Genomic DNA, 26,269 nt, shown 5'->3' on the forward strand with positions numbered 1-26,269 from the left:
GTGGAGCTTGTATCTTTTACTTTTAAGATATATAATAACCATTGGAATCCACAACTGGAACACCTTTGTTAAAATGAGAAAGAAACATTAAGCTTCCAAGGCTGGTAGGGACACAAAAAGTGCAATTCTTTCAGGACGAGTAAAAGGGGAAAAAAAACAGCCAGAGAAACAATGGCAGGGAGATGCAGAATTGCAATGTGTTTGATCTATTGTGGTTGTACACTCGAGGTACAATGCACAGCTCTCACGTTTCATGTGTTTGACAACTCACCCCATAACGCAGTAGCATCAAACCTCTCCATAAAGCTCCAGAGTTCACAGCTCCTGATTCACTGGCCAAGAGGAGGGCCTTGCTCCCTGGCAGATAATTTAAGGACAATGATGAACAAACTCTTTCCTAATCATAACATGCAGAATATTACTCTTTCTAGCAAACACACGTCGCATCTGAGATTTGCCCAGGGGCTGAATCACCGCTTTCTCTTAACAAAGGCTGGATGCTGACGGAGGCAGAAAGAGTGCTGATCTGCTGCTCCATGCTTCTTAGTGAAATGAAAAGCTTAAGTATTACCGTGAATGAAGAATAGAACCACGACAGGCAGTGAAACGTTAATATTCTTTATTGTACGCGTTACTGTAGGCTGTGTAACATTACAGCTGCATGTAAGCAGACATACCTGCATCAGTATCAGTGCATACAGCAGTCATGCTCCCGCAGGAATGCATCCATCCATCCATCCATCCATCCATCCATCCATCCATCCATCCATCCATCCATGCGCGTCACGGAGCGCCCGGCCCCCGCCGCAACCCCCGCACCCTGCAGCAGCCCCCGGCCCCGCCGCGGCCCGTGCACAGCCGGCAGGCCCCTCTCGGCTCCCGCTGCAGCCCCCGCTAAAGCCGGCAAGGCTCTCTGGGCTCCTGCAGCCTGTGCTAAAGTCGACAGGCTCGGCCTGCGGGCCCTCATTCCCCCCGTGCTTAGGGCGGTATTTCACAGCTCCGAAACGCCGGCTGGGGCGCAGCGGGTGCTCGGAGGCGCGGGGAGCACCGGGCGGGCACACGGGGAGCCCCTCACGCCGCATCACCGCGCCCCGACCCCGCAGAGCCCCGCCCGCCTGTCCGTCCGCGGCCCCTGCCACCCCCGGAGCCACCACCGCGCTCAGAGCGCGCGGAGGTTTGAACCGCGCCGGCCGCCGTACGGGGGAGGTGCCACGGCCGCTTCCGCGAGAGGTGGCGTCCGACGGGCATGGAGGAGCTGCCCGTCGTCGTGGTCCTGCTCCTCCTCCTCTCCTCACTGCTTGTCCCGCTGGTGCTCCTGGATAGGAGGCGCCGCGGTCGGCGGACGCCTCCGTTCAGTCTCCTGGTGGTGGCCGGCTCTGGTGAGTGGCGGTTGCCGCCAGCGGGAGCGAGCGGCACCCTAGAGTCGCCGCTCCAGATTCCTGGAACTACGAGTCCCGACATGCAGCGCGATGAGCGGCTATCGTAACGCTGCCATATGCCGTGGTGCATGCCGGGAGTTGTAGTCGCGGTTACGCGTGTCAGAGGCCGGTGCCGGGGCCCCGCCTCGGCAGTTCCTGTGGTGCCCCCGCGCGGGCCGGGTGTCCTCGGGGCTGCCGCCTGCCCTTGGGTGTTTTGGTTCTCCATTCGAGTCATTGTTGCGCGTTTCACCGAGGTCACGGTGGAGGCACCGAGAGCACCGGTGCGGGACTGAGCCGTGCAGCTGCTCGGCCTGACTGCAGGTTGCTGAGGCGGTGCCAGGCACGGCGCTCCGAAGCCCTGGCGTGCCCCTCACACACGTGGCATTTGCAATCTACCCAAACCGCGGTGCTGTGATCTGCTTACAAGAGTCACACGTGGATCCCTCAGAGACAAGAATGTCACCCCTCGCTAAAGGGGATATACACATCTGCTACTCCTTGTTACCTTGTTATCAGAGTTGAGGGCAATTAATTTACCTCCAAGAAATTTATTTGAAAATTTGCAGTTGACAAATACAGGTCAGCTGTGATTTCAGCACTTCAGTATCCCTTTGGTTTTTGCACACCAACTAACTAATAATCTTGAGATCTCTCTGCATCTTAGTTTGACTGGCAGGTTTATAATTCTTCAGGTCATCTTTACATCCACTAGGGCTGGAAATGTGTGGTTTTTTCCTTCAGTCCTTTGGCATCTAGTTCATCTGTAATAAAAGAATAGTTCCACTGTACATAAGCTTACCAGATGAAATAATACATGTCAGTTAAGATCCACGTAATGTTCAAGCCTATTCTTTAAGGCTTGTAAGTAGAAATCTCCTGCTCTTCTGTGAGTGCTCAGCTGATTGCATTAAAATTTGTGAAACCTTAACAAACACCACTCAGGAGAAAATATCTCCAAACATATCTGAAAAATACCACACGAAATTGTATGGAAAGGTGGCAAAGTCTAGTGCAATGCTGCACTGCTAGTGCAAATTCTCCTTGTTGTCAGTTGTTCACCAGCTGTGAGTGTTTAACCTGTGCAGCAGAGGTCCTTGGGAGCCCAGTGACCCTGAACACCAGGAGGTAGTAGGAATACGTGCAGTTTACTGGTTTTGGTCTGCAAAAAAGCACCACAAAAGCACCACATCCAGTCAACACATGATGTATTTGTGGGTCTGGTTTCATGTTGGTCTGATGCAGTCCAGCAGATAAAAGGTGAGATTGCTCCACTTCACCTACACACACAATCTTCCTTCTCCCCCCCTTCCACTCTAACAATATCCCTCTATCTGCTTTTCAGGGAACTCAAATGACAAAGAAACCAAAAATTTACCCAGCTGCCAAAAAGCCCAGTATGTACAGCCTCCCCCACTCTGGTTTGGTGCCAGTTCAGCTCTGGGACAGAGTGACCCTGCAGTTAGAAGGTGGTGAAGGCCTCTTCAAGGGCAGTGCTCAGAGCAGTGCCTGAAGCAGCACTGTTTGTTCTGTCAGCAGCCAGCAGCTACACTGCTGTGGCTGCAGGGGGACACTGCTGTGGCTGTCACTGCTGTGGCTGCAGGGGGACACTGCTGTGGCTGTCACTGCTGTGGCTGTCACTGCTGTGGCTGCACTGCTGTGGCTGCAGGGGGACACTGCTGTGGCTGCAGGGGGACACTGCTGTGGCTGTCACTGCTCTGGCTGTCACTGCTGTGGCTGCAGGGGGACACTGCTGTGGCTGTCACTGCTCTGGCTGCCTGGCTGGTTTCAGTGTGAGGAGCTGGGCTAGCACACGCCTGCCCTGGCAGGGCACAGCACTGGGCACAGGGCAGGGTCAGTGGCAGTTCTGCCTCCAAGGTGCAGCCCTGAGCCAGATCCTGTCCAGCTGCATTTTGGCCATGGCCCATGGGGTGGCCTTTGAGTGCAGAGCAGTGTCACTCTGTGCCTGGTTGTTCTGCACCGTGTACAGGACATTAAACACAAACATCAGACTCCTGTGTGACCCTGGTTCAATCCCATTTCACTGGAAAACATCCATCAATACCACTTCCCTGGGAGCTGAGTTCCCTCCATGTTATGTAAACAGTCTCAGCCATCCTCTGATGGAATCTTTACTCTCAGAAAATACTTTCTCACTGGCAGTAGTAATACTCACGTGCTTCAAAATGAAAAGTGACTGATTCAGCTGAAGAAATGGAAAGTTATGACATTTTTCACACACTAATTGCAGTTTGCTTTGTTTTACAGGTGGGCACACAACAGAAATCCTGAGATTACTCAGCTGTTTGTCAGAGTCATACTCTCCTAGACATTATGTTTTGGCAGACTCAGATAAGATGAGTGAAGCTAAAATTCGTTCTTTTGAACAAAAAAGGGCTGAAACCTTCTCTGAGTCCCAGGTAACTTGTTAAATACTCATGTAAGAAAAATTATCTTGACATTCTAATTGAAGGCAATTTGGAAATGATTCTTTGAAAGGACATTTATACCAGCTAGCCACTGAAGTGTTACTTGTAGCTGTAAAATATTGGGGCAAAAATATTGCAGAGGGGATTTTTTTTTTAGTTTGGCATTTCCCTCAGACACATAATATTTTTTTGAAAGAAATTATATATGAAAATATTTTATCTAAGAAAACCTTAATTTAAATTGTATTGGCTCTGTATATTTCTAGACTGTGTCTTGGTTGCATTTTTAAAATAAAGTATTAAATGTTTGTTTGAAAGGGATGCAAGACCTCTGAATGTCAGTTTTCTGGCTGATGACCTGAGCAAATGCTGAACTCCTAAAACTCATGAAAAAATCATTAAAATATCTTGTTTATTTCTTTCTCAGATGCTTGCTGGCTTTCAGCTCGTTTGCTGTATGATTAACAGACAGCACCATAACTGCTGACTTAAAGTGTGATCTGACATCCAGTGAAATTAGTAGAAAGTTTTAGTGGAATAAGTACAATGGAAATGAATGTTCTGGCTACAAAAAATTTAGGTCCTTTTGAGCAAATAGTACAACACACAGTAAATTAATTATTTGCATGGTGTTGATTCCATATGGTGCACTTCTACTGTTTTCAGCAGTGCTGTTGGGAGAAAAGACTGTAGGACTCAGTAGCAATGACTTTCAGAATAAACCCTGTTAATTTAGGCAACTGCTGCTAAGGCTCACTAAGGAATGATATTTTTAAGTTTGTTTACTGCAACTTTCACATCTCATTGTGCACCAAGGATGAATGTTTATTAAAGTGACCAGAGGTTCTTCCTGTTCAGATTGGGTAAATAGCCATTCACACAGTCATATTCACTTACCTGAAGAATATCCAACTCTAAATTATTAGATTTCCTAAAGACACATATTTTCAGCATTAAGAGGTTATATGGTTTTCATAGATCACTTATTTTTGCTAAGCTTCTCTTTTATAACCTCTCCAACTACTAACAGATCCTGTAGTTATATTTTTCCTCAACACTGAAAGCCAGAGGAGCATTTTTGGCTGCATGTGAGTTGATGTCTGGATAACAGATGCTCATTTTCTTTGTCCATTCTCTTTCTACTAAGCAAAAGTATTTAGAGTGAAAATGAAAGATAAATTTTGGAAAGTAAACATCACATGCCTGTAACATATATTTGATGAATTTCAGAGTGTGCTTTCACACACACACAAACACATACACACACACACACACAAACGGTGTGTTTTGTAATTGGGGGCACTGGAAATCATGAATTTTAAAATTATGCCTTAGTAACTTGTTAAAGCTTTGCATAAGTGAAAGGGAGAAGTCTGAATGCTGTCTGAATGCTTCAACACCTGGTCATTCCCTTCCTCATCCTGCTAAGGAAGTAGATTTTTCCAGAACTAGGGACCAGATGGAAGACAAATTAAAATAATGATGTAACAGAATACCAGTGATGTAAGAGAAAATTAAACACACACACCTCCCCGCCCCTCCAGATAATTCTCTTTTTGATCTGTGGTCTAGCTCTGTTCTAAAAGCAATTCAGGGAGAAGGAAAGGAAGCCAGAATGAGCATCTTGCTTACAAGAAGAAAAATGCTGCACCTCAACCCACTAAGCCTCTTAAAAAAGAACTAAAAAATGCCACCTATGAAAAGTCTCTGTTCCTGCATTCACTGGCCTTTGTTCTCTATCACTCCCCACCTGTAACCACAACTATTCCACGTGGATGCCCCCAGAGCTGGTACTCAGGAACCTTCTGTGCTCATAGAGAACCTGTTTCAGCTGCTGGCAACATACTCCAGCAGCAGAGAGACAACTTATTGAAGAGCATGAATTCCTACACCCCCCCATGGTATAGGAGATGAGCAACCAGATTAACTAACCTTTACATAAACCTCTTCTGACCATATGTTCTTTTCCATTTCATGAGAGGTACTATGCTAAGAAATTTTATTTCTCATAATGAAAAAGCATTATTTAAACTCAATTTCTTTGCAATATTCAGCTGAGAATATTATAATAATTCACAGCAGTTGCAGTTTTCCACTAGCTTTTCCTTACATCCTTGCAAAACAACATTAACTAGGTAAAGGACAACATCACTGGTTTTGAAATTACATTACAGATTTGCCAGTTTGGAACATTTGTTTTCAAATTAGAAAAAAGATTCTGAGTGCCCTAAAGATGTAAAGAAAAAAAGATGCAACAATATGACACCATAGTAGATAGGGGAGAAATCTTTTTCTGGTGTCAGACATACTATGCAGTGTTCCAGCAAAATATACAGGATGTACCTTTGGAACATTGACAGCACTTAATGAGAGGAGAGGCTGGGATTACAGAAGCATCTGGCATGGCTTCTAAACAAACAAACAAAAACAACACCCCCCAGTTCTGGTTTCTAATTCTTATACCTAGGAGTTTTTTGATGTGTGGACTGAAGTCATAACATGACATAGACACTGATGTACAGAGTTTCCACCATATTTTTTGAAAAGTATAGATAAAATCATCTTGATCTTTGCTTGAACTCTCCAAGTAAATTCCTACTTTGATACTGTTTGGAGTTCCTCCCAAGCTCTGCTGAAATTATTTGGGTTATTTAATGATGATGAAAATCACCTACAGTTTTTTTGTCAAATGCTCTTTAACACCATTCTTACAGTGAAGGTTCATCTGAATAGTTCCACTGGACGCTGATTGCCTAAAACCCCTTTATCATATCCATATTTCTTGCAGGGCTGAGTACTATGCAAGGGTCTAAACTCCACTTAGAGCATTTCTTTTTATCATCTGAACTCATCCAAAGCTTTGAGAAACAGAGGCAGTGATAACCAGAAACCTGTTGAATAGGGAGCAGGGAGTATGTTTATCTTTCCATATTCTGTTGTCAGAGTAATGCAATCAGAGTTTTAACACCTGCAAATAAAACATTAAAAAATCAGTTTGTAACATCTGTTAATGCCTTCCAGTGTCACAGCTATTGAAGAAAGATATCACAATGAAACAGGATAATCTCAGATGAGAAAATTAACATTCTGCGTTTACAAATATTGGGGTTTTTAAAATCCTTTCCACTTAATATATCAAAAATAGTCCCAGTTACTGCTATTCAAGACAGATTTGTAGTTTGTATTTACCATACAGGTTTTGTTAACATCCTCTTTCAGGGGCACAAATCTGCAGGACTAAGCTATGACAATTAGCAATGTGCACATGAAGTAACTGGGCAATTTTCAGAGTTTAGTTTCTTACCCCCATGTGAAGTGAGGCAACCACCACTATCCACATGTCAGCATCACTGAACCCTGCACTGCAGCCACTACATTTGCCTTTCATTTACACAGGCCAAAATGTCATTGGCATCAGGAGTGCCTTCTGCCACAGCAATAATTCTTAGGTGCAGCTCCTCTCCATTGAGGTAAGGGCACCTGCAAGGAGGGAGGCAGCCTAACAACTGCTCCCTGCTCCTGGGCCTTCAAGACAAAAGGAATCATCCTTGCTTGATTGATTTGATACCTTTTACACACCATGAATAATCTTCCTTTAGGGAAAGAACAAAGAAAGTTACTTCTTTACCTATTTTTTACTTAAGGATAAGATGTTCTTTCCTCTTTCTTTACGCAGATATTTTGCATTTTGAATATGTGTTGCGCATATCTTTTAAATACTCGCTGAGTACTCATTTAAAGGGTGGTGATGTTGGCTTGTTCACGTTAGCTGGCTCTGGCGGGCAGCAGCGGAGCAGAGCCGCGCGTTTCCCGCAGTGGCAGTGAACGCCCGGCAGCCGCGGAGCGATGATATTGGCTTGTTCACGTTAGCTGGCTCTGGCGGGCAGCAGCGGAGCAGAGCCGCGCGTTTCCCGCAGTGGCAGTGAACGCCCGGCAGCCGCGGAGCGCTCCGAGCGCCGCCGGTGCCCACGAGGTGCCGCCCTCGCCCGGCGCTGCTGCGGCTTGCCGGCGCTCGGGGAAGCCGAGACGGCACCGAGCAACAGCCACCAGTTCCGGTGTGTCTCTGTGCTGCACTGTGGACTTTTTATACACAAACCTTCCCAAACTAGACTAAGGAAAGGGGGAAAAAGGCTGGCACAGATAGATTTAACAAGAAGGAGCCACAACATTGTCAGGAAAGTAACAGCTCCGTTCCTCGTGCTCTTTTCCAGTTCAGCCTGGATCGCATTCCCAGGAGCCGGGAGGTCAGACAGTCCTGGGTCTCCTCTGTGCTAACAACACTGTACTCCATACTTTACGCTCTCCCTCTGACCTACAAACGGAAACCAGATTTGGTAGGTAAAGAAAATTTTAATTTATTGAGAACTTGCTAATCCGCATTATAAAAGCACTTGGCATATGCAGACTGCATCTCATATGTATGCTTAGGTTTATAATTCACAGGAAAACTATTTTTAATTTTAAATTAAATATAGCAGCAATACATCAAGAAAGCAAGAACAGGTTGCACTGCTGGTGAATTAGAATAGCAAATACCAGTTTTCCCTCGCAAAGTTTGCAAGTACCTTCACAAAGTCACTCCCTTGTTATGCTGGTAGAGCCAGCAAAAACAAGATTGCTGCTTCCTGATAATATCTCTTCAGGATTGCAGCAGCACAAACTATGCCTGAAAGCCTGGTTATCCTGTTGGCTGGACTTGCTTCTAAAATGGTATGACCAGTCTGGCACAGACAGGTTCAGACCAGCACAAATATATACAGATTCAGTTCTTGTGCTTACATGGACTTCTGAGCTACAATGCATATTTATTTAGTCTTTGGCTGACATTAATTATCTCATCTAATGTCAAAAAGCATCACTGCTGAAGTAGCAACTCCTCAGCACTTCAGTAGCTTTTTCAAGCTGTTCCGAAAACTGCACTCTCACGCTAATTACATTTATTTTAAAATATTCCACACACTTAAGTCAGCTCACTTCTGTTGTTGTCATCTTAAGGAGTCAGTAATCTAAACTTGAGGATTTTTTAAAAAGTATTAGTTCAGCAGAATTTCAAATTAATACTTTATGAGGTTTAAAATGCTTAAATGAAACATGTAAAAACTAGTGCAGTTACAAAATATTTTTCAAAATTTAGTAGTAGCATCTATACACACACATATTTGTAAGGAGACTTTTTAAATCCCTCTGTTAACTGCATGGCTAATTCAAAAGAGGCTTTTAAAAGTTTGTGGTACATTGAATGTTTAGAGAGGCTGCTGTGAGTAACGTGATCTCATTTGCTTCAATAGTACTGGTCAGTTCCTGTCAGATCAAAAGCTTCTCACTTGCTGAACTTTTCAAACAGTTTAGTGTGCAAGGCAACAGAAGTAGGGTTTTTTTGGTAGTTGCTGTTTTTCAAACCTATTCTGAAAACTGGAGATAAAACTGAGAGAGGGGAGAAGGTGGCATGCTATTCTTTCTACAGTGGTTTTGATTGGGGCAGTGGTAATAGTCACACTTGTTGACATGAGCTGACAGAAAAATGTGAGCAACTATTTAGTAATAACTTTGCTACACCACTGTATTGTTAATGTATTTTTTTACATATTGCAGAAGAAATTGATTGGAAAAATCTCACTGTGTAGCTTAATAAAGGAAGCAGGAAGTTACTAATCTAATTCTATGTTTTCTGTTTACCAAAGGAATTTAAAGTGACATAGAGATTTACACACATAGTTATTAGAAATGGTGTTGGAGCTGATAACTGTGGTAAGCTATCAAACTAACATTTTGGAAAACACTTGTGCTTGTAAAATTAAGGATAGGTTTTAGCAAGGCCTTTAAGCCCACTGTAGTGTTTAAAGTAACCCCTGTCTCAAAATGAGACCCAAAGAGTCTTTATCCATGGTTAAAGATCTGGAGGGGAAGGCAAACCCCAATTACTTTTTGTCAGGTGCTATTATCAATGAAAATAGCAGCTGGCAGAAGCATCCATGGCATTATGACAAATCATGTACCACTTGAAATCTGCTTACATACTACTACTTGTATGTATATCTTAGTTTAAGAATTCTCTAAAATATAATAACTCAGAGAGCTGCAAAGATTTTAAAACACTTAGCCAAGGAGACTGTTTCAGGGATTAAAATACCTCACATTGCCAGTGAAAAGACTGTATGGTATGTGAGGCAACTGGTAGTATTTAATTGCCTTTCCACAAAAATGTTTGCAGTGAATTGAAACTCACTCACTAAGCAAAATGTAATGCTTAGTAATGCAAAGAACTAGAACAAGGCTGGGATAAATGCTGGCACTCACAGGTTCATCTATAACTTTTGGCATGGAAATCAACAACTGAGTTTAGAAACTAGCACTGTATTACATCATGCTGAGAGCTTCACATTTTTAAACAGGAGAGCTCATGGGTACTGTACATTTTCAGCCTAGACACTGGTCTTGTTTAACTGCAGGAGGGAAAGACAACCTTGCTTCTAAGTCATTTGTGTGTATGAGTGATCCCCAAACCCTTACACTTGCTTTCAGGCTTGTCAGAAATATGTGTACACATGAAGCAATGACTGAAGTCTTCTGTAGGCAGCCTAAAGCTAGAGAAACACAGAAGTGTTGCAGTGGTCAAGAAATGCAGAACAAGAAAGGTACTGCAAAGGGAGCCCAAAACCATTGGGTGCACAAAGGCAAGATTTGGTACAGGTATGGTAGTTATGCCAACCTAAGCTTGTCTGGGGAGTGCAAATAGCTGCAAAAGGGAAACAGCAAACCCAGCTGCACTGGAGTTACTTGATGAGCACTTGATATGTGCTTTACTTGATGAGCACTGGGTCTCTTTTGTATCTCACACTGATCTGGCAAAGCTTCTTGCATCAGTTTTCCTGAGCAATCAGTTCCATCTGGCCCTTCATCAAGATAGTAAGTTCAGAAAGAACTGAACAACTCCCAGGAGATCTTTGCTGTCTTGCAGGACTTTACCCACACTTGAAGTGGGCCTCCAGAGAGTTTAAGAAATGTGAAAGTCAATTGAGTTGTTCAGCTTGGGATCATCTTCAGGAGGGCCGTTTCTGAGTTATGAGCATCTGCACTCTGCAGCTTAAGTCCCTTTAGAGATATTAAGCCAAGTAACAATTAAGATGTCAGAAGTGATGATCGGCTTGTGTTTCTATAGCCAAGAATTACAGAAATGTAAATATCAGTGTGTTTTGCAGGTGAATGTATGGTGAGCAGTTTTTATAACATCTATCTGCCTTAGATAGGTTTCCTGTACAAAGGTCTGAAATTCCAGGGACGGAAAGGCTTGTGCCAGCACACACTGCTTACACCCACCTTCCCCCAGAAAAGCTTTTAAAACCATTCATCAGCTGCAGCCAGATTTAGCATGCAGCCTCAGAGATTGCAAATTCCTACCATGAAAACAGGCAGCTGGTCAGAGAAGAGAGACTTCTGTTGTCTTCATTTGAGAGAAAGGCTAAAAAGAAACATAAAACTAGAATAAGATAAAATCTATTATCTAGAAAAGGATGCAAATCCTTCTTATTTATAGAAAATTAAACAAGCTGCACAGAGATTTTTTCCAAGGATAAAGAAAATTACTGCATCCTACATAGATCATTTGATATACAAGAAGGACTAAACTAAAGTTACACCTTTCCTTTAATATGCTTGAAGTCAGTCAGTAGATACAAGTTCAAAGGAAACTGGTCTTCAGTTCTCTTGCTGGTTACAGAACCATTGTCTTTGGGCCAGTTTGCCAAGCCTGCAACTAAGTTTTCAGGTGATCTAGCCTTTTGTCTAGATCATGATTACCCTGCTCATTCTGGCATACCTGAAATCCAAACTGAAAATTAAGAATGTGCCCCTACCATACAGCAGAAGCTGCAAAATATTGTATCCAGTCCTTGTTTTCAGCCATAGATGGGTTATGTAATTGGGTCAGTGATTTGCCATCCTTTAATATAATTAAATTTCACCTACAGTTGTGCAGAAATGCTGCATAGAGCTCCATTCATTAGCAGATTGCACATCCTGGACCCTTAGGACCAGACTTTTTTCCCTTTCCTGGGGACTCTTCTGAACAGTTCCCACTGCCTCGGGGCTCTACAGAGCCTGAAATAAGCAGATATTTTCAGATGACTGCTATTTGGGAAAACCTGGGTTAAATCAGGCTAACAAGGCAGTGCTCCCACATTAGGGCCTCCTTCCTGTGGGAAGTCTGTAGTAAGTTTGCACAACAAGTACATGTTCTGCTGTCAGAGAATGAGAATGAAACTTCTTTCTAGGAGCCTGAAACCTGCACAGCTGATCATGCTTGGAGCAATCACCTCTTCTTTTATGACTGCACATCCCATCACACACGCCTGACCCCCTGACTGGTTAATCTGACTGAGGCAGCTTCTGGTTACAGAAGTGTTTGCACAGTAAGCTAAATGAAAGGAGATCATTATTTCATTTAGCTAAAATTTTCCATTCTTTGTGCTCTGCCCAAAATGCCTTAAGTTCATAACACTCTCACAAATTACTGTGACAAATAGTAAGTTATTGTCCCTTATATCATGGTTCTAATTGGAACTTTGTGGAAAGCTACAAAATCTGGGTGGTGGCATTTTTTTCTTCATTCATTTTATAACAAGTGATCTTTGTATAATGTAATATTAGAACTATCTGCTGCATTCTTTTGTACACTGCATCTTTCCACAGTGTTTATTCTTTGGACCAGACTGTATGTCTGATCTACTAATGTTCTTCTCTGATCAAAACAGTCAAAATAAGCAAGAGTGAGAACGTTGGATTAAGAACTTCAGCAATACAATTTTTTTCATCCAAAAAGAAAACAAAATGAAGGCAGCAAAATTTGTTTAACTTGTCAGTGTTGATGAAAATGAGTCTTATTCACCCCTCCTACCTTGTGTACAGCTTCCCTGCAGGCCCAGTGCAGAATTACCCTGTGCCGAGCGCAGATAAACATCTGGAGCTATTCCAGTCAGCTGGTTGAAAGCTTTGTTGTAGCTCTGCCCTTTCTGTGACTGCTAATTAACTGCCTATAGACACTGCTTTTCACAGGGAGGACAGGAGCAGCAGATGAACTGAGATCTTAGCTTAGATTTAAGGAAGCAGTTTTAGACGTAAAAGTCTTAACTCATCAAGTATCAGGGTCATTATGAACCTAATGCACACCCTGGTCACACTTCCATGTATGTTATAAAGCATAACAGTCTTGCTAAATCTAACCACTGGTATGCAGAGACAGAGTGCCAACACCTCTAGGTCTTACACTGTGAAGATATTTCAGGCAGGTATTTGATGCACATTCTTGCTATACCAACTTCAGTGATTAGGCAGTAGCCCAAGAGATGTTTTATGAACATTTAAATATCATGTTTAGTTAACCTAAAACACTGCTTTTAAGTTGAAGTTAAACAAATGTCTGATTAATGAAAGACACACTGAGATTTGCAATTAAAGGCTCAACTTTATACTCATATATGTTACTACTAGTGGTCTATTTAAAGTCCTTGGATTTAATTTCTCCTTTTGAGTAGGAGCAGGCTACTAGAACAAGCAGTACTTTCTATATGAGGAGATATAAAAATTATTTGTAAAGAGGCTCTAAAAGGTTGGATGGTATTTCTCATGGTGACCAAGAGACTATGGTCAGGTTCACATTCAGCCAAGGTGACATTGCTGAAAGCCAGATAGTTCCTAGTGTTGTAGCTAAAGATGTAGTTCAGTAACTACCATTTAATTTACTTGGCACAAGTTTTTTACTGAATTCTTTTATGACCAACTTTTTCATCTACACTAAGTCAAATTTCCTCTACTTCCTACTAATTTGTCAGCAGCAATAAACCACATACCCATTCCATAGTAACGTAGGTAGGGAGTTAGTTTTTTCTCCACATAGTATCTGCTTTGGTAATCTTGTTCTTTTTTAACCAACCCATCTCCCACAGTGTCTCAAAAGACTCAATGGTTGTTTTGTTGGTCGCACTGACAGCCTGGGTGTTGATGTAATGTTTTAATAACCAACACTAACAATTTCACAGACTTGAGCCTTAGTACCAGTCTCACAGCTGTCATTTATTATTATTTTTAATTGATCATTCCATGCTTCTCATTTTACATTTGGCAACTAGGCTGGGAAGTTTGCTGATGGAAACTACCACTCTAAAGACCTTTTAATCCCAATGACAGACCTGTCACCTGGCATACAGGGGCAGTTAGGTATGGTGCCTAAGGTTAGATTCCTTAGAAAAAATTAAAGCCTGCATGTTTCTTTAGGTATCCAAATGAACCTTCCTCACTAAGCTGTTGCCTAACTTCTGACACTCTTAATGACCCCAATCATATCTTCTCTTTTCATCAGTAAAGCCCTTGGGCATACCCACAAGCAGGCCTGAGCTGTTTTAAGTCTTTACAGTGTCAAATAGCCACATGCATAGCTAAGCTCTGCTGAAATCCAGGGGCTGGGAGCTTCCCTCACTGCTTTGTATTCAGAGGCTGATGCAAATCACATCAGCTGGGCCTCTTCCCTTGTCTCTTGCCCCTGAGGACAGTGGGTTGGTAGCCTGGGTCAGGCCTAGAAGGCAGGAGTGATAATGCCTAACGCTGTTACAATTAAAACCTTACATGCAGTTCCTAGTGGGTTTGCAGAAGCTCTCCCTTTCCTCCATAGAAAAATCCACTAGGTAGGATTTTTTCTGTCTCTCCCCAAACCTTTTGAAAGTGAGAGCTGTATCAAAGGTGATGCTTCCCAATCTATTTCATTCTATGATGAAAGTAACACTCAGAAACAAAGAGGAGCCCAGCTTTGTAGTGTACTAATTTAGAGTCCTGCTCTTCCACTTCTCTCTTCCCCACTCTGGCATTCACTAATCTTATTTATCCTGGTTAGGTAATCTGCCTGTAGGACCACACATGTCTGCACTTGTTTTGAAGAGCACCTCACTTACTGCTGTATTGTATGATAATAATAACAGCTACTGTACCAGTGAGATCCAGAGGGGAACAAGAAAGGTTTCCATGGCAGTGCTACAGCCCAAACACAAGCTGTTCCTGTAGGACACTACAACCACCTTCTTGCACCCCTGATGATTCAAGTGATTTAAACAGCAGAAGATAAAAGTGCACCCAGGTATAATTCAGTTCTACCTTAATTACCTGATTTACATCAGACTACCCAGCTAGTTTTAGCTTTTTTTTTTTTTGTCCTGCCTTGCATTCTGTAGGTAAGTTCAAACAGAAAATAGGGTGTGAAGTTTTACCTGGTTTTATATGCAGGTGGTGGAGGAAAGTGAACTGGATAAGATCTTCACTCATCTTCACTCTTCAAAAAGAATAAACCAGTAGGTAGTTTAATGACCTTTCTATTGTGCAAACAGAACCTGAAATTCTTCTTTCTCCCCATCAATAACAATAATAAGGTTCCTGCCTTTTTTAAACTGTAAAAAGTATTAACAATTCTAAGCTAATTTTTCTCAATGTTCAAAACTTGAATTTTCAGACCTACTAAAGAGCAAAAGCTTCCATAAGCACACCCTCTCAACATGCTTAAGTATTTGAGTGTGAAGTTTTTGAAATAGTAATATAATATTAAAACCAAGCAAGGGCTGATGAGTTCATGAAATGCTGTAATTTACATAGCAGAATACAAATTAATTCATTGCAGATTCTCTCTTCTTGTGCCACAAAAACAACCACCTCCCCCCATCAAAACAAAAACCACACAAACAAAAGAATTCATTATTGCTCTAACATAGGAATATCTAATAGGTTTTTCCTACATTGTTAAAAAGTAGGTATTGCATAGCAGTTAAAAGGTAGCGCTTGCATAGATTTGGATCATTCAGTTAACCCAGCTTTGGTCCATTTTGATTCACTCCACTTGCCTTTGCCCCTTTTGGTTGCCTATCACCACCACCTCCTATTCCCTCAGTCTGACTCCAGGTGCTCAGCACTGAGGAGCAGGGAGCATTACCAGAACAAAGGAGGCCAGGCAGTGTCCCCAGGGGCTCCAGGAGGTGGCTCCATGCCTGGTGAGCAGCACAACCTTCAGCTCACACATGCACATCCCCACACCACCATCAGCCCCAGCAAGCAGGGCAGCTTTTCTGCTCTTGACCAGATGACAAAAGGCCAATCTCTGCAGAGTCATTAAGGAGAGCAGCAGGTGTTGCCAGTTCCCTATGCAAAGCAAATTGCAAATTAGTTTTCCACTTTCTACTAAATTGAGGGGGACTACATTGTCCTCCTTTTGATTGTTGTACTTTGGGAACATAAGTAAACACTTGTTCTTTAAAAGATATGCAGCAATTGTATGTACTTATGAGAGAAACTACAAGTTTACTTCTTTACTCATTTTTGCTTTGGCCAGTGACATTTAATCCCAGTGAAGCTGCAAGCTCTGCTTTCAGTGTTTTCCCTAGTAAATGTCAGTCTGCTACAACTCTAAAGTAGCTTTTATCAGCAGTGGTGCCATGTGCCAGTGTTCCTGGTGTTCCCAGACTGCTGGCTTAGCTTATTTTCTTTCAACAGCTGTGGAAAATATCTGAAGCACAAAGGCAAGAACTATTCCATTTTTATATAAAAGTGGTTAATAGGAAATTAGATTTACAGAGTTGCTGAAGGTAAATGTTGTATTCTGATCCTTTACTTTTAAACCTCCATTAATATACAGCTTGATTTGTTTCTTTTACTGTTTAGAATTTGGTTAGGTTGAATTGGCAGTGAATTTTAGTATGTAGGACTTAGTTTATAGACCTAGCTGTGAGCCCAGGCAGCCAGTGAGCCAATTTAACAGAGAGCTGGGCATTTCCTTGCATCAGAGGTGCATATGAATGGTGTAGAGAGACCTGTAGCACTGGCTTCTGGAACGATCCCTTACAGCTTCTTGGCAACAAAGCAGGAACCCCCAGTGACCAGCAACGTCCTTGGACAATTGCAACTCAAGAGGTCAAAAAGTGACACAAAAATTGTCTTGGGCCCCCTTTTCCCCCCTTTCTGCTGCCTCATTAAGGTAGGCTGAACCCAGAGATTTTCAGAGACATATCTCATGCAATACAAATATTCTACAGGCAGCCTTGTAGCTAAAGTAAATAGATTTTGAGGGAAACTGATAAAGGGAACGAGATTTCTGAGGGAAACAACATTTGCAAATGCTGTTTGTAAATAGATGCTTGAGGGAAACACCCTCAATAGCTGCTTGACCTTGTAGAGGGCCTGGTCCCTTGTCCAATAGATGCCTGCCTCCTCCCCAGAGCATACTGGTGATTGCCATGGGAGATACTGGCATTCTGCTGGTGGGGAAAAACAAAAGCCTTGGTCTTTTCAAGGTGTAAGATATCAATCATTCTCCAAAATTTACTTTTGAATAGTGCTTTGAAATTCACTAGTAGGACTGCTCACCTTCTCATCTTTAAGGAAGGCTGTAGGTGATTCAGTTCCTTTCCATCATCCTTTCCAGTTTGTGTACAGCAGGAGCTGAACAGCAACATTTCTACCTTACACCTTCTGCAATGGTTCCTTGTCTTTATAATGTACATATTTGTTTTCTCTGAAGTTTTCCCTGTACATCAAACACTTGAAGAGTGTATGATGACACTTGAAGAGTTTATGATGTTGGACTCCAAGCAGAAGGACCACTGGTCTCCCTTCCTGCTGGCAGTGTGAGAGAGAGTAAATTGGACTGGTCAGACCAGATTTTTGGAGAGGAATTGCCACTGCAATTGCAACTACACCAGTTCTAAGCAGGACATGCCTGTAGACACGTACTGAAGGTCAACTGAAGGTCGCTTTTTAGTTCTGACTTACAGAACACAGCCACCAGTTCAGATAGGAATCTGTTTGTGGGTTTCAGCAGGTTTATAACAGTCTTTTTCATGGCCAGTTCCTAAATCCAAGCATTTTGGGATAGGAACATCTAGAGTTATATACCAGAGCATTATATGAGCATTTTGCATACAGAAATCCTATAGAGCCACATCTGCTTTGCCCTGTTTGAACTCATATGTGTGGAAAGGGAAAGAGCAGAGGACATGAATTATGATCAGACCATGTTTTTTTTTAAGATGCCAAGTCCATCATTTTCCTGATCATTTTTCCTGTATACAAGTACTTTTCTGTGTATCAAAGGGCATCTGAGAGGCAGCTTACAAATTATAAACAGTCATTAGAAAATAAAAACTGAATACATCATATCAAAACCTGAATAAAGGAGAGGTATTTTATTACTATTTTAATTTTGATAGCTGTCTTTCTGTTTTGTACCTCAGCAAAGTAATAAGAGAGCTCACTGTGGCCTTCAGAGCTACACAGAGATTCACAAATTTATTCTTATTTCATTACATCTTTTGTGAGTACACTTAGTTTGGAATTCACTGTGGCATTTACCTCTATGTGTGCATCTAGACACAAGAATACCAAAATACCAAAAGGAATGGAGCTGCTGGCCAGGCTTAATAAAGGGGACAAGTAGGATGAAGTCTATGGCTTGATAAAGACAATGATAATAAAAATTCAACTTTTTCTAAAACCAGTTCTACAGTTCTCAACTTCTGGGCCCAGTAGAATGTTAGGATGGCTACCTGACCTAAGTCATATCCTCAACTATATATTGTGTATTGGTATATTTTGTGTCACACTGTGGAAAGTAAGGGACCAATGTTTGAGCTTTCATTGTAGATGGAGGCTAAAAGAGTGCAGAGCTATTCAGGAAGGAAGACAGCTGGAAGGGTGCCTGAGAACAGGGATGCAAAGAGAGATGAACACCAGTGATCCCAAAACAAAAGGAAAGAGAGGATGGGTGGGAGACATCTCAGAGGATTGGGTAGGGTACAGACAAATTGGTGGAAAAGGATAGCAATAGAATGGAGAAAGGGCCAGGGAGCAGTGAAGATAGAACAATATGTGTACTCCAGGTGGCTCTGCTAAGGAAGGGGAAAGTGGAGTTTCTGTTCAGCAGTGGTGCACATTTTGGTCTGTTCCCTTAAAACCAGATTTTGAATAGGAAATCAGTAGTTAGACTGTATATTCAACTCACAAAAATAATAACCAGTAAATAATTTTTTGGGGCTTTGGGTGTTTCTTATGCACTTATCTGGAACAGGCCAGCTTCTGCAGGGATACTGGTGGGTTTTGCCTGCAGACACAGGAGAACAAATTGTTTCCTATGCCTACCTACATTTACACTACAGAAACAAGTGTTATTACAAATAGAGATACCTAAACATGCCTTAAGTTACATGTCAGTAGCCATGTACCAGCATCACAGCCAACATTCATGCAAATTAATCAAACTTCCCAGGAAATATGGCAAAATGCATTATTTAGTTTACAGATATGGAAAAGTTTCTTTGAAATGCAAAAAGGCAGCATGTGTAGTTGGTTTGTGTCCTTACTCACCAAGTCAAATGTACAAAAAACAGATCTGCATTTTCAGTAGATTGTAGAGTAGGCTATAAGGTCCCAGTGTGGATGTGCTTTAATCAGGTTCAGCAGGAGGTTTGAAACCACAGTATTCTTCTCTGATTTCAAAACTCTAGGATGTAAAGATGATGTGTTCAGCTTCTGACCTATATAATACAAAAATAATACAAAATAAGTACATAGTTGCAAGTTTCAAATTCAAGTAGCTGTGGCTGTTGATACCCTAAAATTTCCAGATTACAACGGCATACAGCACGTTACTTGTAAGGGACTCTGAGAAAACATCAGCAAAGTCTTGCATTAATAAATAGTTCAATTGAGATCAACAATAAAATCAGAACATTTTTAGAAACAGTATTACAGTCTGTTGATTCTGGTCAGAAAACACAGCATTACAGTCATCACATCCCCAAGCTGTATTTCTGGGGCTATAATAAAGGCAGAGAATAGTTGAGAGAATTTGGAACTCCAAATCTGTTGCTGCTTTTTGCTGAGGCAAGGTGCTGCTAACCAGATTATCAGTGGGATCTTGCCATGAAGCAGAAATGTTCTGAACTAATTGTCAGTTCAGAACAGCCTTGAAGCAGAAATTCAGACTTTTCCCCCCCACCAGTGTAATATCTTTCACAAGCTGGTGAACTTGGAACAAAAAAAATGTGAGTTTATGGGGTATAGGGCCATGATTTTATAAAAGAACTCTTTATTTCCATGTAACCCAGCTGTGCAGAAAAGTGCTGATTACATGGTATTATTTAAGTTTAGTAAGAAATTTCTTGCCTGAAATCAATTTGGATACCAAGTGGAGTGCCTAATATACCCTGGTTTAAACCTTGTACTTTTAAGCAATCTGTTTTTCAGTTGAATGTCTAAAATTAAAAGAGTACTTTCTTTTATTGTTAACATTTATAAGTGAATTTGAGATCTCTGCTCGAAGGGCATGACATGTTTTTACCACAACTCCTTCCTTGTGTATGCTTTTAACTGTCTCCCAATGTTTATTAAAAATAAAAAATAAAATCTCGTCACATATATCAGCTAATAGATTCTTGTGAAGGTCCTAATTCATCAGCACATTTTTGATGAACTCTTAAGTGTTTGGCTGACTTAAGCCAAGGTTCAAGAGGTTTATAACTGGATCCCAGGTTTAATCCTAATTAAACTTCTTTGGCTTTATTATGTGCACAGATTTAATGACTGACACAACACAAAGCTGTGAGTGAGAGTGGAAGTTGTTTTGGTTATAGACCCATGAATCAAGGAATTGTAAACTTTTCCTTCATAGAAATAACTGTGCCATCTCAGAGGTCTTTTCCTCCTTCATAACATGTAAAAAAATATGGTATTTTGCATATTGTATTATTTGGTACTTTGAAGTAATGTGTTTTGTTTGCCCCTCCTATTTTTTTATATTCACTTGCCTTTTCTGGGTTTTTAAATATATTTTTTGAAATATATTTTTTGTGTAAATGTAATGTTAAATAAATATACACTTAATTCTTTGCTGTATGAAAAAACTCATTACTTACTTTTGTAATGTGTTTCATCTCTTTTAGATATTGTGCAATGGACCAGGAACATGTGTTCCTGTCTGTTTATCTGCTTTTCTTCTTGGCCTTCTACGAATAAAGAGAACAATTATTGTGTATGTAGAGAGCATCTGCCGTGTGGAAACTTTATCCTTGTCTGGAAAGATTCTTTACTACTTTTCAGATTATTTCATTGTTCAGTGGCCTGATCTAAAGAAAAAATATCCCAAGTCAGTGTATCTTGGTCGAATAGTGTAACAACAGAAGACAAGATAAACTTTACCTGCTCCTCACTTGCATTCCTGTAGTAATTTATTTTCCAGAATTCCTGTTACTAAATTAGGCTGGTACTTAAAATGAGACAATAAAGATTTCTCTACATTTAAGTAAAATTTGTGTGCATTTGTGTTTATTGCTATCATTTAGATCTGTTTGCCAATAACTTATAGTGGCTCTAAGTCTATCCTGTCTCTGTTTTCATCTAGTTTTTCTGCTATGTGAATGGTAATTCTTGTCTACAAATAAATATGGGAATTTGTATGAATGTAACATTTCCTGTAAGGAAACTTTGTGTCATTTTTAAAATTGCAGGCAACAAGGTCTTTTTCTAGCACAACAGATTTTATTTCCTTCATGCTAGTGGTGAAGTCCCTTGTGAATCCTTAGAGAATAAAGGAAACAGTTATATTAAGTTGGCTTCATGACAGTTTGTACTTTACAGTCTTCCAAAACCCCCAGAGCATTAAACAAGTATCATTTTTCCCTCTGGTCTTGTCAAGGCTGTCCTTATAATCTGTTGTGCACCTTTTGAAAATTGTTGCTCACTTCTTAAGATGAATAAAAAAGGTGACAAGTGTCATGCTACAGGCGCAATACTTACCCATTTAAGAAGACTTTCTTCAAAGCTTATGTGCAAAAAGCCTTACCAAATCTACACCAAACAGAGCAAAACTGTCAGTTGGGGAAATTGAACTGGTTCAAGCTCTGAAATAGAGAAAAAAAAAAAAGGGAAAGAACAGAGTTTCCCTCTTTTCCTGATACAGTGAATTTGACTTCCAGTATATCCTGTTTTCTCATTTTAAGCACCTTACTTTGAACAGTACAATTTATACTTAAGGCTTTGCCATGAAAAATGGTATCCTGTACATTGGAACAGCTTTTAAAAGGAATCTTGTTGGCAGTAAACGTTTGAAAGCATACTCCAGCATTTCACATTTATCTGGCAAAGTGTAATTCTACAACTATCCCACCTATAAGGCAATGTAAACACATCTGTCATCTGTACACACAGAGAGCTCTGTGGCTGGCTACAGAAACATAAACAAAGAGAAAAGCTCAAAGAAGAGGAGAAACGCCCTCCAGAGAGCACAGCCTGGCTCTGGTGGAGCCCAAGCAGCTCCTCATGAGGAGACTCAGGGAGGGCTTTTCCTCAGCATCAGATGTCAAAACATTGCAGCAGTTCTTCTGGTAGGGAACTGGGTGGAATTCAGCTCAACAGAAACAATAGTTCCTGCTGTTAGGAAACAAGGGTCCAGAGGAATGGGCTGCTTCATGCAGAAAACCATTAGAAATCATCAGAAAACATTGTGCAGAAAACTGCTGTCATGATATTGCAGGGCCCTGTGGGGAAGCCAGCTGTTACAACCTGTCCAACAGGCTTAATAATCCTCAGCGTAAGCAGAGTCCCTTGATGTGGTCACATGTGAGAACAGGGAGTTTTGTGGGTTTTAACCAAGATTATGTCTGAAATTAAAGAGCAGTTAATAGGTTAAGGCTATGTGAGAAGGACTTTGTGTAGCACATACTGAGGTCCTTGAAAATTACTTGGTTGAAGTAAATCTGATGTGTCCAAGGGCTTTTTTCCCCTGAACTGAAGTGAGGACTATCTTATCATGACTTTCTGCACGGTTGCAGATAGTTTGATAAGCTGGAGATACACTGGACTCTATTATGGCTAATGGTAGTTTATTTTAGATCAGTGCTTTCTGTTTTACAAGGGAACTAGAGTAGAGGGGAAGGGGACAGAGGCAGCCTCTTCCTCTGCTCTGGGTAAGGGGCAACAGTACAGGCTCAGTGTGCAGGCGTTTAGAGAAGCCTGAGAAGAGCAGGGCAGTGCAGCTGCCATTGCTGCAGCCCAGGCTCAGTGTGCTGGGCTTTAGAGAAGGCTGGCAGGAGCAGGGCAGTGCAGCTGCCATTGCTGCAGCCCAGGCTCAGTGTGCTGGGCTTTAGAGAAGGCTGGCAGGAGCAGGGCAGTGCAGCTGCCATTGCTGCAGCCCAGGCTCAGTGTGCTGGGCTTTAGAGAAGGCTGGCAGGAGCAGGGCAGTGCAGCTGCCATTGCTGCAGCACAGCCCGTAGCAGAGCAATGTGCTGGGGTTTAGAGAAGGCTGGCAGGAGCAGGGCAGTGCAGCTGCCATTGCTGCAGCCCAGGCTCAGTGTGCTGGGGTTTGGAGAAGGCTGGCAGGAGCAGGGCAGTGCAGCTGCCATTGCTGCAGCCCAGGCCCAGCAGTGAGGCCAGGCCTGCCCTGCCCCAGCACAGCCGGGCCGCGCTGCCCCCGACCTGAGCAGAGCAGAAGCGGCCCCGGAGGCCTCGTCCCACTCGGGGTTTTCACCTCAGCAAAATCATCCCTGGCTGCTCCGTTACTCCCTCAGAGCCCTGCCCAGGGCAGGGTTTGGGGTTTTGGTTGCTTCCCAACTGCGGGTTCATAAACTTTTGAGTCTGCCTTTGAACACTGTGGAGTTCCAGGAATTTTTTTCACCTGTCACCAGCATGGCAATGACTACTACTAAAAGAAAGAACTTGCCTGTTCAGACTTGTCACCTCCCATGTAAACACTCTGAAGGTAACAGTAGATTTCTTCACAGGAGGCTATACTGAAAAACTGAATTGCTCCAGGCCATCTGATGAGGAGTAGTCTCATTTTCAAGGATTTGGGAAGAGTTTTCCCACTTTTCCTCACTGGCTGCCTTCTGGGGGAGCAAAGTCAAGAATATCTCAGTCTATGGTCCCCCACAGCATGTTATTTACTCTGGGAAACACAGGTTAAAATAGCACATATGAAGTGGTTTTTAATGCAGATTGTTGGCTATGAGGGTGTGGGATGGCACCCATTCCCTGGGACTGCTATTTTCCTAACTGGCTCAAGTGCCTACTTGAGTTAAGGGCATTTACTTTTGAGCAGTTTATAATTAGTTCTAGCAAGTAAAAACTTGGATTAGAAATGACCCAGGAGTCTCTAGAGTTGAAGCAGTTAGAACCAAAATGGGAAGATCACAGCCTGACTGACCAAAGCCTTCAACAGAACACTGCATCACAGTCATAGGAGACAGTTCAGAAAAAAAGACTTTGGCTCAAATTCTTCTAAAGGAAGTTTTGCTATCAACCAGAGTGACTTTTCCTTGAGAAGATTATCTCAAATAACTGCTAGTTCTCTCCAAAAGCACAGGGGAGCTGAAGTAAACTAGCATTTTGTTATTGAGAAGCTCTTTCTTATCTTTTGTTTTTAGAAGGTGGGTACAACCAAACAGTCTATTGTTCTAGGGGAAAACTGCATTCTTCCTCTCCCAGAACAGAACAGAAAACAGCTCTCCCAGGGTCTAGCTAAAGACTTAAAGGTCACTGACTGGATTCCTTAAGTTTAGATTCTTGGGGTTTGCTATGTCTCATTTTTTTTCCCTTAAACATTAATATTATGGCAAACACATTTGCATTACATACAAGGAATGTTTGATGTGAAATACATTACCTCTTTTTCTCCATCTCCAAAAGAGGAAACAGTAATACCTTATAGATTTGAAGCAAAATGAGGAAGAAATATATTCTTAAAGAAAACAAATATGACTTTATGGAAATATCATCATAAAAATTGGCAAATATTTTCAAAGAGAACAGAAGGCATCCAGAAACTCGTTCTCTGGGTCCTAGCATGGAAGCCAAATTCTAAATGAATTTTCTTTATCAGATTGCTTTATCTAGATATGCATTAGCTGACAAATATTAAATATTCAGAGTTACTTTACTTTGTTTAGTGCCAAGAGGCACCATCCAATTGAAGACATTTTTGCCCCACACTTCAGGGAAAAAGCACAAAAGACTCGCTGTCACCATTTCTCTCTAGCAACTGCGTCTCTCACATCTCCCCAGTGGAAATGAAGGGTTCTGGGTAGATGTTCCATGGCTGTTCAAACACACTGCACACACAGTGCTTGTCTCTCCTTCACAGCACGCTTGTGCTGCCTTTGCAGGGCTGAGGGAGCTGCCTGGCTCTCAGTACTCTGATAAGCCTCTCCTTGGCTGGCCCCACGGGCTGTGCCAGCAAACTCCTGCTTGTTCCAGAGCTGGGTGAGGATCTAGCAAAGCAAGCACTGAGCCCTCAGGCTGCTCTCAGCACAAACTGAGCCCTAGACCTTGCTGAAACTTGAATTTGACTTTTTCCAAAGACCATACTTCCTGATAGCATAATGGTAGTCTCATGACCAGTATTGTTGAAATCAATAGGAAGTAATCATCTTGCATAAGCTGCTCGGTAAGAACCAGAATTTTGCACAAGAATTCAGGAAAACCAGTAGCTCTCACAGTAAGAGCTTTAGACACTTTTCCTCTCATTGCTGTTTCATGCTGCAGTGGCAAAGGAGAAGGAAATGAAAGTGACATATGATACGTGAAGATGGACCTTTGTTGACATACTTATTTCAGCTCAGGTCGCTTTCTGCAGAGTATAACATTTCCCATTTAGAATTTCTTGTATCTATTTCACTCCCTTGCCCAAAATTTTTTAACATGTTTTATAATCCAGTTCATTAACTAGTCAGACATAAGTATGCCTGCAACAGAAATAAGCAATCTCACATTTAGCTGTGTCAAGGATTGGCTTTAACCATGCATGCATCTATAAAAAGATGCATTTGTTGATTGATAATGTGAGTTTTACACATGCCTCATGTTATCTTCACATGTACCTGAGGAACAAAGCTAAACAAGGTGTGATGTGTTTGTTATTCTCTAACAAGGGACAGAACAGCAGTAATAATATTTAACAGGCAAAATTGGGGAAAATGAGGGTCTCTCTGAGGAATGTTTAATGTTTAAAAAAAACTTCTAACACTTTATCAGTTAAGATATTATGCATATGTGTATTGTAAATTGATAAATTAATGAACAGTAGCACAGACATTAGCCCACTGTTCCACCCAGAATGTTTCATTTGCAGTTTGGAGTGCCTTTTATTCCTTTCTGTTTTTTTGAGGAAGTGTGTTGGGGGTGTGGGGTTTTTTAATACAAAAGTCAGATATTGATGACTATGCAGTGAGATGACCTGGACAGTACTGGATTTAGGAAACTGCTCAAAGAGATCTTGTATAAACTTCAGAGGAAGAGAAAGAAAATATTCTTGGATTGATTAAATTGGCCTTGTACTATGCAGCAAATAATTTTTAAAGGAGTCCATAAAAAGGTTCTAGTATTTTTTTAAATATTGTGACTTAGGAAGTA

The 26,269-nt window shown here is 41.7% G+C and overlaps 1 protein-coding gene across 1 annotated transcript; it reads left to right on the top strand.

Annotated features, from left to right (window-relative positions):
• The first annotated feature begins 1,214 nt into the window (after positions 1-1,214).
• ALG14 (ALG14 UDP-N-acetylglucosaminyltransferase subunit) lies at positions 1,215-21,173 on the top strand. The gene is made up of 4 exons (XM_063165666.1): positions 1,215-1,379; positions 3,684-3,835; positions 8,056-8,178; positions 20,809-21,173. Exons 1-4 carry the CDS (start codon positions 1,247-1,249, stop codon positions 21,037-21,039), a joined length of 639 nt encoding a protein of 212 aa, XP_063021736.1. The 5' UTR covers positions 1,215-1,246; the 3' UTR covers positions 21,040-21,173.
• The last annotated feature ends 5,096 nt before the right edge of the window (positions 21,174-26,269 follow it).

Source organism: Melospiza melodia, chromosome 11 (genome assembly GCF_035770615.1).
Source record: "Melospiza melodia melodia isolate bMelMel2 chromosome 11, bMelMel2.pri, whole genome shotgun sequence".
In the NCBI taxonomy this organism is placed as follows: Eukaryota; Metazoa; Chordata; class Aves; order Passeriformes; family Passerellidae; genus Melospiza; species Melospiza melodia.

Coding starts and splice junctions, on each gene's coding strand:
- ALG14 (XM_063165666.1), top strand. CDS start 1,247: ATGGAGGAGCTGCCCGTCGTCGTGGTCCTGCTCCTCCTCCTCTCCTCA. Junction 3,836..8,055: donor AAACCTTCTCTGAGTCCCAG/GTAACTTGTTAA, acceptor GCTCTTTTCCAG/TTCAGCCTGGATCGCATTCC. Junction 8,179..20,808: donor ACAAACGGAAACCAGATTTG/GTAGGTAAAGAA, acceptor CATCTCTTTTAG/ATATTGTGCAATGGACCAGG.